This window comes from Podarcis vaucheri (genome assembly GCF_965113315.1).
Source record: "Podarcis vaucheri genome assembly, chromosome: 1".
Taxonomy (NCBI): Eukaryota; Metazoa; Chordata; class Lepidosauria; order Squamata; family Lacertidae; genus Podarcis; species Podarcis vaucheri.
In genome coordinates this window covers 71458889-71473207 of record NC_138759.1, presented here as the reverse complement: position 1 = coordinate 71473207, position 14319 = coordinate 71458889, and the positions used below count along the sequence as shown (strand labels likewise).

At 41.6% G+C, this 14319-nt stretch overlaps 1 protein-coding gene across 6 annotated transcripts in view; it reads right to left on the bottom strand.

Annotated features, from left to right (window-relative positions):
- The window catches only part of DENND5A (DENN domain containing 5A), a 64542-nt gene that overhangs the window by 14446 nt on the left and 35777 nt on the right, over window positions 1-14319 (bottom strand). For 3 of the 6 annotated variants that reach the window (XM_082192927.1, XM_082192928.1, XM_082192929.1), the window contains 4 exons: window positions 12287-12439; window positions 11030-11134; window positions 2484-2568; window positions 1206-1290 (listed from right to left, as the gene is read on the bottom strand). In XM_082192927.1, coding sequence (XP_082049053.1) covers window positions 1206-1290; window positions 2484-2568; window positions 11030-11134; window positions 12287-12439 — 428 coding nt within the window. The remainder of the gene's footprint in view (window positions 1-1205; window positions 1291-2483; window positions 2569-11029; window positions 11135-12286; window positions 12440-14319) is intronic. The other 3 variants (XM_082192930.1, XM_082192931.1, XM_082192932.1) reach the window with 1 other exon arrangement.

The following is a 14319-nucleotide window of genomic DNA, read 5'->3' as shown; positions in this document are numbered from 1 at the left end:
TTCCCTCCCTGTAATAAAATACTTATCAGCAATGACTACTACAGCAATGTCATATGACATAAAAAGTGTAGTTGTCTATATTTCTCTATCATACAACAAATGCTCAATAGATTATTAGTTTGTTCTGAAACCATTCACTTCTTCCTGCTCAGCATATATACCTACTGAATCTAACTGCTACAAAAGATAAAGCACTCTTTTTTTTTGCATTCTGTGCTTATTCATATATTTAAGCTATTTTATATACTGCTTCATTACAGAAGGTAAAATAAGACACTCTTAATACTTGCCACTTAAGAGTAGTTGCCATATTAATGTACTACATATGCTAAAGTCTACTTAAAATGCATGAAATGGACAGGCACTCAACTAACTCATTCCATCAGTGCAAGGATTTCTGCTTGCTCAAAAGAACTTTACCCCTCCTGCGCCCCCTAAATCTGGTCTGGGTGTTCTCCAAAGTCTGTGGAGCAGCTTCGGGGTGTGAACACAGAGATGGGGAGAAGTTCTATTGTGCAAGTGGAAATCTCTGTGTTGATGGAACAAGTTAGTTGGATAGATGCCACTTTTAAACTTTCAAGCTCAACTTGTTAACTGGGTTTTATTTCCACAGTACAGTGGTGCCTTTCGTCTAGCGGGTTTTCCGTCTTGCGAGGCATTCGTCTTGGGGGGCACCACTGTACACACATACATGCACCCACACCAGCCCTGGCTCCTTTGGGACAGAGGACAGGGCAGAAAATTAACAAATATAATAAAAAACTACCCTTTTAAGTTCATTCCATGCATCCAATGGAGTAGACTTGCCTATAAATGCTTATGATAAAATAAACTTAACCCATCCAATTCCCACAGCTTCACACAATTTTGAATTAGGCCTTTTCTCCACAGAGTGAGTTTAATTTACAAGAATTCATTTCACTGTAAAAAGAAAAACAGACACTGACTTTTAATCACTTAAGGAGAACTTTGGAAGAGAAGAACTAGAACTGCAATCCTCAACTTGCTTACTAGGAAGTAAAACCCACTGAACACAATGGGACCTGCTTCTCAGTAAGCATTCTTAGGATTGCACTGTCCATCTCCAATCAGGAAAAAGAGGCTAACTCAAAAAGCTAACAGGAGCTATTTTAAAGTCAGCTGTACTTAAAATATTGATAAACCTTTCATGAAAGTTGTGTGTTGTTGTTTTTTTAAAAACCAACCTCATGTCTTGGATGAGAGATACTCTTAAGGGAGACATTGCTGGGCTGGCATCCGACTTCCTTCTTTCTGAATCAAGTAGTATTCCTAAATTAAAGATAACATTTTGTATTAGTACAAATATTGATTTGTATTTACATTGGTAAATGCTTTCCATTTTAGCAATGCACTTAGTCAGCAAATGAATATTTGGGCTTACTGCAAACATTCACAAGAACCTAGCAGCCAGCCCACAGGGCTCTTTTGGATAGTCTGGAGGTTGCTGACTCCCACTGTGGAGGAAGAATCCCTGGAGCTCTAGAAGATATGCTTCTAGATATGACCCCTGCCCATCTTGGATCCAGATGATAGTTAATGTGTAATTGCATGAGGGAGTGATCACCGCCACCTATGGCCACTCTTTAAAAATATAGCCCTGGACCCATTGGTTTGGACTACCAACCAGTTCCAAATATTCTCACTATAGGAAAGGTCGTGGCAGGTTTTGAGACTGAATCACATTTAGTCACCCTGATGGATGAAATGTATTGTGATCAGGTGACTTGGCTTCAGCTTGTGTACTCCTTCAGAAAGAGCATGTTCATAGTTTGGGGGTGCTCCTGGATACATATTTGTTGCTGTAAGCTCAGGCAGTGTCAGTGGCTAGGAATGCCTTTTACCAGCTAAAGCTATGGACATTCTTGGACAGGGATAACCTGGACACAGTTATCTTATCCATGCACTGCTAATCTCAAGACTCAGTTATTGCAGTGCACTCTATGTGTGGTTACCCAGGAGCCAGGTCCAGAAGCTCACCTGGAGCAAAATGCTGCAGCTAGACTGTTCCTGGAGACAGACTTCCACCAGCACATAGCTTGCTCTGGCTGTTCATATGCCCAAATATCTTAAAAACCACCTGATACCTTGTTCTTCTGCCCAATCAAGGATGTCCTCAGAGGAGTCACTATTAGTTATCCCCATGAGTCAGACATGCAGCTTGTGGACCTAACTCTGTGCAGCTCCCTCCCAGTCACGATCGAACAAACCTGTTCTCTGTTAACTTCTGGCACTTAGTGAATACCTCTCTATTTCAGAAGGCATTTTTCTGATTTTTATCTCATTTGTATCTTTTTTGTATTCTTATTGTGCAACACTTAAGAGACTTGGTGTTAAATAATAATATACATTGTTGAAGTTAATAAATAAATTAACTTAATTAATCTGTGCAATCACTCTTTTGTGACTTTTTCTTTCTCAAAATGGAGAACACTGTTCATAACCTTTATACAAACCAACAATACCTGAGGTACTGAAGCTTCCGGATGTAGGTTTTCGCTGTCTATTTTCTTGGTAATGTAACAAATGTGACCACAAAGCAGACTTCCCCTAAGATTTAAAAGAAAGATTGTCAAATGCAGCATAAATTACTAATTTTGAGCATTATTCATACCTTTAGTTTTATTTCAAAAATGTTCCATTTTAAACGTAATCATCAGATACTACTGTACCAAGACAAAATCTCTAAAACAAATCTGCACACTAACCTTTTCCTATATTCACTAAATGATTCCATTAAACTGCCAATCAGCCTAAAGCAAGCTATACACATCAACTACTTCCACTCCGACCACATATTCTCATAGCTGAGCCTCTATTGTTCACTCCACTACTCAGTCATTTCATATCACAAGAAGTCTGAGAAAGCAATATAAATATAAAATGCAGTATTAAAAGGCATGCAAAACTGGTATGTTATCCAGATTAACCTAGCCTTTGTTGAAAAGGTTCTCAACTTTACTGTAACCTTCCTTTGATAGAGAAATTTAATAAACTATCACCAACATGTGTGGCAATACTAGTGTTCTTATAACGCACAGGTGGGTGTCCTCTAGTTGTCCTATTAGCCCCGGCCAGAATGGCCTATATTCAGAGATTTATGCAAGTTGTAGTCCAGCAACAGTTGGAGAGCTATAGGTTCCCCATTCCTGTCAGATCACAATCAAAAGGAAACCCATCCCTCAATGAGGGACATGGTAATCTTGACAGATCAACTTAAATTCTACTGCCAGTCTCTGCCAAGCTGGGCAGATTTTACTATGCTGTTTTTGACAGACTTAATTTACTCTGGATATTTGGGTTATTCTTTATAAATCCAAGGCTACAACCCTATGCCTACTCAAGGCCAGAACCCTATGCCTACTCCCTAAGGAGTGGGAATAAGGCCCACTGAATTTAATGGGACTTATTCCCAATATACGTTCACAGGTACCTGTATGCAATATTGCCGAATGCCACCACATTTATTCTAGGACAGAGTTCTAATTAAATTTCCCTTTTATGTTTATTTTCTATATTCCTGAATTTATCTTCTGTTTTCCTGAACGGGCTGTTTTGTTTTAATAGAATTTGTTTGCTCCTGGTTTGTCCAAAGCTCTGGTCAAATCTCAAAGTCTTGCCAAGACACTTGAATTTGGATATAATAAAATACTGTACAGTATAATACAGAGGTAACGCATGTGCATAATCTTACTACAGCTAAGCTTCTCACTCTTTTTGAAACCCTGATAAAACTGGGGCACCATTTCCTAGCTGCAGATTCAATGGATCCCCACTGGCCTCAGATATAGAAAGGAAAAAGTCTGCACTTCATCTATGTTGTCGCTATCTTCTAAAATTTGATTCTTGACCTTGAACCAAATCATGGAGCTGTTCCTCATCACCCAGCTACTTTCCCTTGTAAACAAAGCACAGCAACCCATGCATGCTCCCCAAACCCTTCTGTCCTGCTCTAAGGCATCCAAGTCTTTCTTGTAAAAAAGTTGTCTTCCAGATCGTGGCTTGGGCTGCCAGATGCTGAGTCCAGTCTTAACACATTAGGTACCAGTGTCCTGGCTCTTTCTATCGCCCAGAACAACAGAATTCTAGACAACCTTTCAGAAATCCTTGCATAACTGGATGTAAAAAAAAGTGGTAGCAGCTACTAAATATGACTCCTAAGCAAGAACTGGATGGCCTAGTCTCTCATGATTGTTACAAATTTAATTCCTGAGTGGCACAAAGACCAACCAGCATGTGGGTTTGTTCAGAGCAATCTACAGATCATCACAAATACTATCTGAAAGCTGATATCTACCTAGCATAATAGGACATAATGAAACCCATTCACTCATTTGTTGTAATAGGACCCAATTTGGCTCCTGTCACCCTTCCCCAGCATTCCAGACTAAGTGTTCAGGTTAATAGCAGCAGGCTGATTATATCTGTAAGAGAGAACTCATTATTTCAAAGAGAAACATGCTATAACCTATTATGACTGCAACATAGTTTGCAAGACATGTGGACGAGAATACCCTAAAAGTCTAGTTCACATAGGGCTAATAACCACCAAATATAAAACGTGGGCAAGCTATAGATGAATGAAAAGAAGCATAAGAATAAGTGCAACTCCACACATAAGTGATTTCCTCCATGGAGATCACCACCATGTAACCAAAATCAGTTTACCTTAGAAGGAATTCAGCCCTAAGGAGATCACTCTGTCAGTTTCTGCTTGCCTGATGGAACAATCTCCCTTCTCCTCCCCCCTGTGCACTGTTATGGAGGTTCTCCTGACCCCTTCAAGCCAATAATGGGAGTGGGGGACACGGGGAGGAGAGGGTGGGAAATCCTGTTGTGCTAGTTGAAATCACACGAGTTTCCACCAGTGGGATTCATTAGTTAAATCTGATACTGTCGTAAATGTCAAAATTAACATGTTCTATCATACACACACAAGGATCAGCCAGAAAGCCAGTGCTTCTCACCAGATGTGAGTGGTAACAAAGCATTCATAATATATGATGCAAATGAATTAAACAACTTATTGTACAGAAATAAAACCTGTGTAGGCTGTATCTTTGAAGCATTAAAGGTGAAGGAGGGAATCAGGTGAAGACAAAAACCAGGTTTGCCTTCTGCTCCAATTAAGCTCTCCTTCCTACTCCAAGACCTTTTATCATTAACATGGGATGGGAAGAACAAAGGGAAAGATGGAGGCAGGTAAAGTCAGTATCAGATGACTCTCTGCTAGGCTTGTATTAAGTACCAGTATATGGTTTTTAATATCTCAATGTATTTAATAAAATTTAAGAGCTATTTTGAGAATGCTGGTCAAAAAGCAGAACATAAAACAAATACTACTACACATTAGCTAAATAAATTTAGGATATAGCATTATTCTGGACTATAAAAAATGTGAGACACTAACGAGCATCTATAAAATGTGAGACACTAAAGAGCATCTACAAATTGACTGATGAATGCTAAAGATTGTTATAGCAGATAATATTGAGAAAATTAATGAATAGTGGTTGATACATATGACCTCAAATATTCAAATAGGATCCTTCAGATGGTAAACTTCTGACTTGACATTCCAGTAAAATTACCGTATTTTTCGCCCCATAGGACGCACTTTTTCCCCTCCAAAAATGAAGGGGAAATGTGTGTGTGTCCTAGGGGGCGAATGCAGGCTTTCGCTGAAGCCTGTAGAGCGAGAGGCATCGGTGCGCACCGACCCCTCTCACTCTCCAGACTTCAGGAAGCTATCCGCAAGCCTTGCACGCCCGGCAGGAGGTCCCGCCGAGCGCGCGAGGCTTGGGGCGGCAGCCTGTCGCCCGAAGTACAGGGAGCCCTCCGGAGGGTGCCCCGTGCTTCGGGCAGGTGTGCGCAAGGCTTGGGGCGGCAGCCGCGGTGGGGGGATCATTTTTTTTTATTCATTCCCCCCCAAAAAACCCCGAGGTGGGTCCTATGGGCCGGTGCGCCCTATAGGACAAAAAATACGGTATATACTTATACAAATTAGATAAAAGGTAGACTGTACAAAACTAAACTAATTCAAATTTATAGCTGCTTATAACCATACTGGATGAGTGCAGATCATGAATATTATACAACTGCAGCCTAGTCCTCAGCATGTTTATTCACTGGTAACCGCCAGTGTTTCCAGTATGGCTTACTCTCAGATAAGTGTGCATGTGTTAAGTATTGAAGAGTGGATTAAAGTATTTGCATATTCCATTTTATAACTAACACCAAAACAGTATTTAACATGCAAAAAGATTTGCATTGATATTTAGACACAGAAAAAAGTAACATTAAATATATAATTATTAAAATTTGCTATCTCCCATAACAAACACTGCTATATTTCAAGCAAACATGGGAATTAATATCATATTACTGATTATTGTACATATAACAGGAGAATTTAAAAATGCCTTTCTCAGTCTAAGTAATTCTCACCCGATGCCATTGAACTTCATTCCTAGTGTTGGATAGAGTTGCTGTTATTTAAGGTTACCAAGACCAAAACAGAGAGCTGAGGAAGCAGCAACCAGAAAAGGTGGAGAGCTGCTGGGAGGGAAGGAATCAGTGCTCATTAACCTTTCCCTTCTTTATTTTGTTTAGGTGAGATATACCATGAGCCAAGGAAGATCTGGGTAACACTGATGATATCAGAATTAATAAAGATGGTGACAGAAAAAAAAATTGGGTCACATCCCAGACTCGCTATAAAGAAGTTGCTAAGAAGTTAAAGAAAGGCTAACAGACAACTTCTTGCAGACAAGAACTGGCCTTGCAGACAACTTCATTGTCCAGAAAGTGGGAGAAGCAACTTCTGCCTTGCAGACAACTGGCCTTGCAGACAACTTCATTGTCCAGAAAGTGGGAGAAGCAACAAGAGGAACAGCCATTTTAGATCTGGTCCTAACCAATGTTGATGACCTGGTTAGTGGGGTAGAAGTGGAAGGATCATTAGGTGCGAGTGATCATGCTCTTCTGAAGTTTACTATACAGCGGAAAGGAGCAGCCAACCATACTAGGACTCAATTTCTTGACTTTAAGAAAGCCGACTTCATAAAACTTAGGGAAGTGCTGGGTGAGATCCCATGGACAGTAATACTAAAAGGAAAGGGAGTTCATGATGGCTGGGAGTTTGTTAAGAGGGACATAGTAAAAGCACAACTTCAGGCAATACCAATGAGACGGAAACATGGAAGGTGCCTAAAGAAGCCAGGGTGGCTATCTAAAGAACTTTTAACTGGGTTAAGATTAAAAAAGGATGTGTACAAAAAATGGAAAAGGGGGGAAACCACCAAAGAGGAATTCAAACAAATAGCCAGCACATGTAGAACAAAGTCAGAAAAGCTAAAACACAGAATGAACTCAGGCTTGCTAGAGAGGTTAAAAGCAACAAAAAAGGCTTTTATGGGTATGTCCGTAGCAAAAGGAAGAACAAAGAAACAGTGGGCTCACTCAGAGGAGAAGATGGTGAAATGCAAACAGGGGACACAGAAAGGGCTGAACTCCTCAATGCCTTCTTTGCCTCAGTCTTCTCCGATAAAGAAAACAATGCCCGACCTGAAGAATTTGGAGCAAATGATTCAGCAGAGGAAACACAGCCCAGAATAAGTAAGGAGATAGTACAAGAATACTTGGCTAGTTTAGATGTATTCAAGTCTCCAGGGCCAGATGAACTGCATCCAAGAATATTAAAAGAACTGGCAGTTGTGATCTCAGAACCACTGGCAGTCATCTTTGAGAATTCCTGGAGAACAGGCGAAGTCCCGACAGACTGGAAGAGGGCAAATGTTGTCCCTATTTTCAAAAAGGGGAAAAGAGAGGACCCAAATAATTACCGCCCAGTCAGTCTGACATCAATACCAGGGAAGATTCTGGAGCAGATCATTAAGCAAACAGTCTGTGAGCACCTAGAAAGGAATGCTGTGATCACCAATAGTCAGCATGGATTTCTGAAAAATAAGTCATGTCAGACTAACCTGATCTCATTTTTTGACAGAATTACAAGCCTGGTAGATGAAGGGAACGCAGTGGATGTAGCCTACCTGATTTCAGCAAGGCATTCGACAAGGTGCCCCATGATATCCTTGTAAAGAAGCTGGTAAAATGCGGTCTTGACTATGCTACCACTCAGTGGATTTGTAACTGGCTGACTGACCAAACCCAAAGGGTGCTCATCAATGGTTCCTCTTCATCCTGGAGAAGAGTGACTAGTGGGGTGCCACAGGGTTCTGTCTTGGGCCCGGTCTCATTCAACATCTTTATCAATGACATGGATGATGGACTCAAGGGCATCCTGATCAAATTTGCAGATGACACCAAACTGGGAGGGGTGGCTAACACCCCAGAGGACAGGATCACACTTCAAAATGACCTTGACAGATTAGAGAACTGGGCCAAAACAAACAAGATGAACTTTAACAGGGAGAAATGTAAAGTATTGCACTTGGGCAAAAAAATGAGAGGCACAAATACAAGATGGGTGACACCTGGCTTGAGAGCAGTACATATGAAAATGATCTAGGAGTCTTGGTTGACCACAAACTTGACATGAGCCAACAGTGTGATGCGGCAGCTAAAAAAGCCAATGCAATTCTGGGCTGCATCAATAGGAGTATAGCATCTAGATCAAGGGAAGTAATAGTGCCACTGTATTCTGCTCTGGTCAGACCTCACCTGGAGTACTGTGTCCAGTTCTGGGCACCACAGTTCAAGAGGGACACTGACAAACTGGAACGTGTCCACAGGAGGGCAACCAAAATGGTCAAAGGTCTGGAAACGATGCCTTATGAGGAACGGTTAAGGGAGCTGGGCATGTTTAGCCTGGAGAAGAGGAGGTTAAAGGGTGATATGATAGCCATGTTCAAATATATAAAAGGATGTCATATAGAGGAGGGAGAAAGGTTGTTTTCTGCTGCTCCAGATCCAAACTACAAGAAAGAAGATTCCACCTAAACATTAGGAAGAACTTCCTGACAGTAAGAGCTGTTCGACAGTGGAATTTGCTGCCAAGGAGTGTGGTGGAGTCTCCTTCTTTGAAGGTCTTTAAGCAGAGGCTTGACAACCATATGTCAGGAGTGCTCTGATGGTGTTTCCTGCTTGGCAGGGGGTTGGACTCGATGGCCCTTGTGGTCTCTTCCAACTCTATGATTCTATGATTCTATGATTCTAACATGGAAACCAGCGCATCTTATAAATACACCTGATTTAATAACTACACAGCAGAAATGGCCAGAGATTTATAACAAAATTTATTATAATTACTGTTGTTGACTTCAAGCTTTTTAGTCCAAGGATTTCTTGAGTGTTTGCAAAATGTGAAGTGCCTTTTACAACTGATCATTTATCAGGGAGGGTAACATATTACTAAGGAAAGTTACTTAGGGCAAGAAGTGTATGAGTATAAATACTGACAGCTAAAATATCACTAATGTATGTTCAGGAATCAGAATGTAGTTTTTAATTGTTATAGGTGAACATTATTGAAGACACACAGAAAAATGCATAGGCTACTAAGGAATGTTGAAGTAAATAATTATTCAAGTTCATTATTTCTAACAAACTTCATTTGATTTATAGTAAATTTTGAAATTATTAATTAAAACAATGTTAATTTAACTGGTATATTCTAAAATAGGAATAAAGAAACTGAATAGGCTCAATAGACTAACAGTCAGATTAATAAAAAAATTCCTTCCTGTAGCACCTTAAAGACCAACTAAGTTAGTTCTTGGTATAAGCTTTCGTGTGCATGCACACTTCTTCAGATACCTTCTTCAGGTATCTGAAGAAGTGTGCATGCACACGAAAGCTTATACCAAGAACTAACTTAGTTGGTCTTTAAGGTGCTACAGGAAGGAATTTTTTTATTTTGACTATGGCAGACCAACACAGCTACCTATCTGTAGTCAGATTAATGTAAGCTGTATTGGCATTTCTGCACTGGTGGCTCACTCATACAGGTATCAGGACAAGAATCTGCAATGAATAGATTTTTCTCATTCTTATCCATCAAACTGGAGCCAAGAAAGATTTTTTTCCCCCTCAATATGTTTGGATTTTTGACCACTTATTTTTCTTTACCCCTGGCTTAACTTCATATGACTCAAGAAAATCAGCAGGCACTTTCTGCAGTACACCTACCCCCTGCCTGTGACCCATTGTGGCCTGGATTTCACTGCCTGATTTTTGAAAAGCTAGAGAGTAAATGATCCTGCCTTGCAGTAGGAGACTGGATTAGAAGACCCTTTTAAATTCTGGTTTAGGACTTATGGTACTGATGGCCCTGTAAACAATAAGGCAGGCAGACAATACAAAAGAGATTTAATGCGCAAATAAAGACATCATTGTAAACATCTCTCTCAATATTACACTTACATGATGAACAACATATATGCTGGCTCCAGTGCTGGAACAGATCACGTAAAGAGCACAAAAGCCCAAGTGAGCTTATAGTAAATGAAAATCACATTGTGTGGAATTATGAATGAAAAGCTCACATGAAAGGTAACAATTCATTACCTTGACCTGCATGCTGAGATATGGACAAAATCAAGGGAGAAGAATGGCATGCGTACAAGAGATGACAACAAAGAAGGAAAAATACTCTCAAAGCTGACAGGTAAGCAATATCATACATCTTGCAACATTAACTGGGTTGATAAATATGAGGCCGCAATCACAAATGGAAGAGCAAGTTGGTAGCTAGGCAGGGCTAAAACGATCCAGCAGCGGGGGGGGGGGCAAAAGCTGGGTGTAGTATGGAGGGAGCTGGGGGTATAATCTTCTACTGATGATTTCTCAAACAACAAATTTACAGAAACAGGCTTCTGTGGTTGAAAACCAAAACTGGTTTTACAAGGAGGAATTGTGATTCTTTTTTTTCACTTTTATTTCAGAAGTGCTTGGATATACTGCACTTCTTCCATCAGATTCCTAAATACTCTACCACAACAGACCGTTCAGCACTGTTTGCCAACATCTTCAATCAATTCAAAGAATTAACCTTATGTAGGGTTGGCCGCTTGCTGGTCTGAAAGGCCCAAATCTGAGTTGTAGCAGAGTATACTGATGCTCTATCTTCTAGGATGAAAGTAGTACAGCTTCTATCCTATGTAGTATATAAGAGGGAAGGTAAGAGTCAGACAGCATATACCTGCACACACAGAAACTGTTACAGTCTAGAAGTGGATTTGGGCAAAGGTAGCTCTACCTAAGTGATCAACAAAAAAACCAGGAAGTTCTAATCTACAAAACAAGATATAAAGGCCACCAAAGCTCCTTAGATAACCAAAATTCAATTTTTTTGTTCTCCTTTGAACTTATGTATGTACAGTGGTGCCTCGCAAGACGAAAATAATCCGTTCCGCGAGTCTCTTCGTCTAGCGGTTTTTTCGTCTTGCGAAGCAACCCTATTAGCGGCTTAGCGGATTAGCGCTATTAGCGGCTTAGCGGCTATTAAAGGCTTAGCAGCTTAGCGGCTAAAAGGCTATTAGCGGCTTAGCGGCTTAGAAAAAGGGGGGGAGCGAAAAAAATCGCAAGACTCGCAAGACGTTTTCGTCTTGCGAAGCAAGCCCATAGAGAAATTCGTCTTGCGAAGCGCATCGAAAAACGGAAAACCCTTTTGTCAAGCGGGTTTTTCGTCTTGCGAGGCATTCGTCTTGCGGGGCACCACTATAACGCCAATTTCATACAGGAAATCCATCAGTGCAGTTTCTCTTTAAAGGAATGAGACTTTCTGCCTTACTTCATCATTTTCTAGTTAAAAGCTCAAAGTAAAGGTTAAAAAAACCAAGGGAAAATAAGAGTCAGGACTTCTTGCACTGGATCCAGAAATCCCGTAAGCATAGCTTTGCTCACAGAAAATGTGTTCTCTGTCCTGTGGATGGATTGGGGAAGAGGTAATTTTTTTAGTTTCTCCTTTCCCCAGCAACCCCCCAAAAACTTTCCTTGGGGTACTGGGGAAGCATTCGGAAGTGTAGGAGGCAACTATGAGCACTGAAAGAGGAATCTGTCAAAATTATCTCTACCACCTCCATTCAGAAGATTCTCCGCTGGATCCAACCCTTAGTATTAAATTAAGCAGCTCTACCTAAAATGCAAATTCTAATTTACATAAAAGATTTCAATCTCATTCAAAAAAATTCAAGCATGTATCAGCACAACTCATTCTTAATATCTGAAAACAATACAAAAAGATGGCACATTTTTAAAAGGTAAGTAAATATTTGAAAAATTGTAGAGTGGTAATTTCAATTCTTACCTGCTTCACCTGCAGACCATGGCTCCATATCCTTTCCAAGAGATCACAGAGACTAGCTATTAATGTATTCTCTTCTACACCTGTAATGTTCACCTCACCATGACCAAGTTCGACTGCTTCACGACCCATTTTTTCCACTAGCATTCTCTTTGTCTTTTGAGACAGAAAGAGAAATGGACAGTTACTATTTGTCAGATGAAACCACCAGAATATTAGATAGCCTTCACATCATGTGAACAACGTGTTAGCTGAGTAAAATACAGTGATTTTAACTATAAAATGTGTTGTTTTAACTAGCAATGATATCTGTTGTGACATACTGCCAGCATTGTTCACTTTTCTGCCTTGTTTTTCTATAGAATCAGACATGGCAAACTTGTTCAGCACAATGGAAAAGTTGCTGACAGCAAGTGAATTTAAGTCTATGGTTTGCCTGTGTGTGCAAATCCATAACACCTGTTCTGCAATATTATTTATGTGAGAAATCAGATAATAAGAAAAGCGGGAGATTCAAAACACAATGGTCTAGAAGAAATGTGAACAGAGAATTATACTTGCTGAACAGGGCTTTCCCGCCCAGCCCCTTCCTGCTGAAGCCCTTGTTCCCCCCAAATCCATACATGAGCACCATGGATCCCACTGGCATGTCACGGGGTGTAGCACAGGTGGTTACAGCCAGAAAAGGCATTTGGAAACATCCCTGCTTGGAAAACAAAAGTGTGTTCTGCGCATACTATAGGCACTCTGTATCCTCCTCTGAGTTCATTATATGATTTATTTCTAATCTGTAGAACATATGTTGCCATTGTCCAGCAAAAACTACTCTGCAACTATACTTGTCGGAATTTTTTTCTCCCCTAATGGAAGGTTGATAATCCTAAACATATTACCTCTGTGGATGAAAATTACTGCGAGTGCCCCATATTTCTCATCTTTGAATTAGGAAAATACAGTTAAAGATCTCAGGATTCCTGCACCCCACCTAACCCTTGGGTAGAAAATACCGTATTTTTCGCACCATAGGACGCACTTTTTCCCTCCTAAAAAGCAAGGGAAAATGTGTGTGCGTCCTATGGAGCGAATGCAGGGGGGAGGCAGGCGGGAAAAGCCCTCAAGCTTCGTGCGCTCTTGCGGGCTTTTCTCTAGGAGGGAGAAGGGACTGACTGGCTGCAGCAGTCCCTTCTCCCTCCTGGGGGAAAAGCCCCCAAGAGCGGCACCCTCTTTAAAGGCTGCGCGGCTCCTGCGGGCTTTTCTACTAGGTAGGGGAATCCCCCCACCTCCCAGAAAAGCCAGGAGAAGCCGCACAGCCCCTTTAAAGAGCCGGCGGCTTCTGCGGGAGGTGGGGGAAGCTGCAGCAGATTCCCTCCTCCCGGGCTACCTTTGAAGCGGCAATGTGGGAGGGGAGCAGCTTACACTCGTGTAAGCAGCTCCTCTCCCACTTTCCTACTTCAAAGCAACTACGGAGGAGGGAAGGAAGGGGACCATGGATCCTCCGCTGCTAGAGGCTGCAGCGGATTCCTCCTCCGTAATTGCTTTGAAGCAGGAAAGTGGGAGGGGGCAGTTTACACTCGTGTAAGCAGCTCCTCTCCCACTTTCCTGCTTCAAAGCAACCACGGAGGAGGGAAAGAGGGGACCCATGGATCCTCTTCGCTGCTCGAGGCTGCAGCAGATTCCCTCCTCCCGGGCTCCCTTTGAAGCAGCAAAGTGGGAGGGGAGCAGCTTACACTCGTGTAAGCAGCTCCTCTCCCACTTTCCTCCTTCAAAGCAACCACGGAGGAGGGAAGGAAGGGGACCATGGATCCTCCACTGCTCACGGCTGCAGCGGATTCCTCCTCCTTGATTGCTGGGAGTTTCTCTGGGCAGGAATTCCCTCAGCTTAAGTGGGGTGGGGGAAGTGTGGCAGGTAGGGGGGTACTGAGAGACACATGTCTCTCAGATGAAAATTGGGAGTGGGCATTGTGTGAAGTGGCTGTGGATCTCCTGCCGCAGAACTGTAGGACTGTATAGAGTTGGGAGGGTCACCCAAGGGTCAT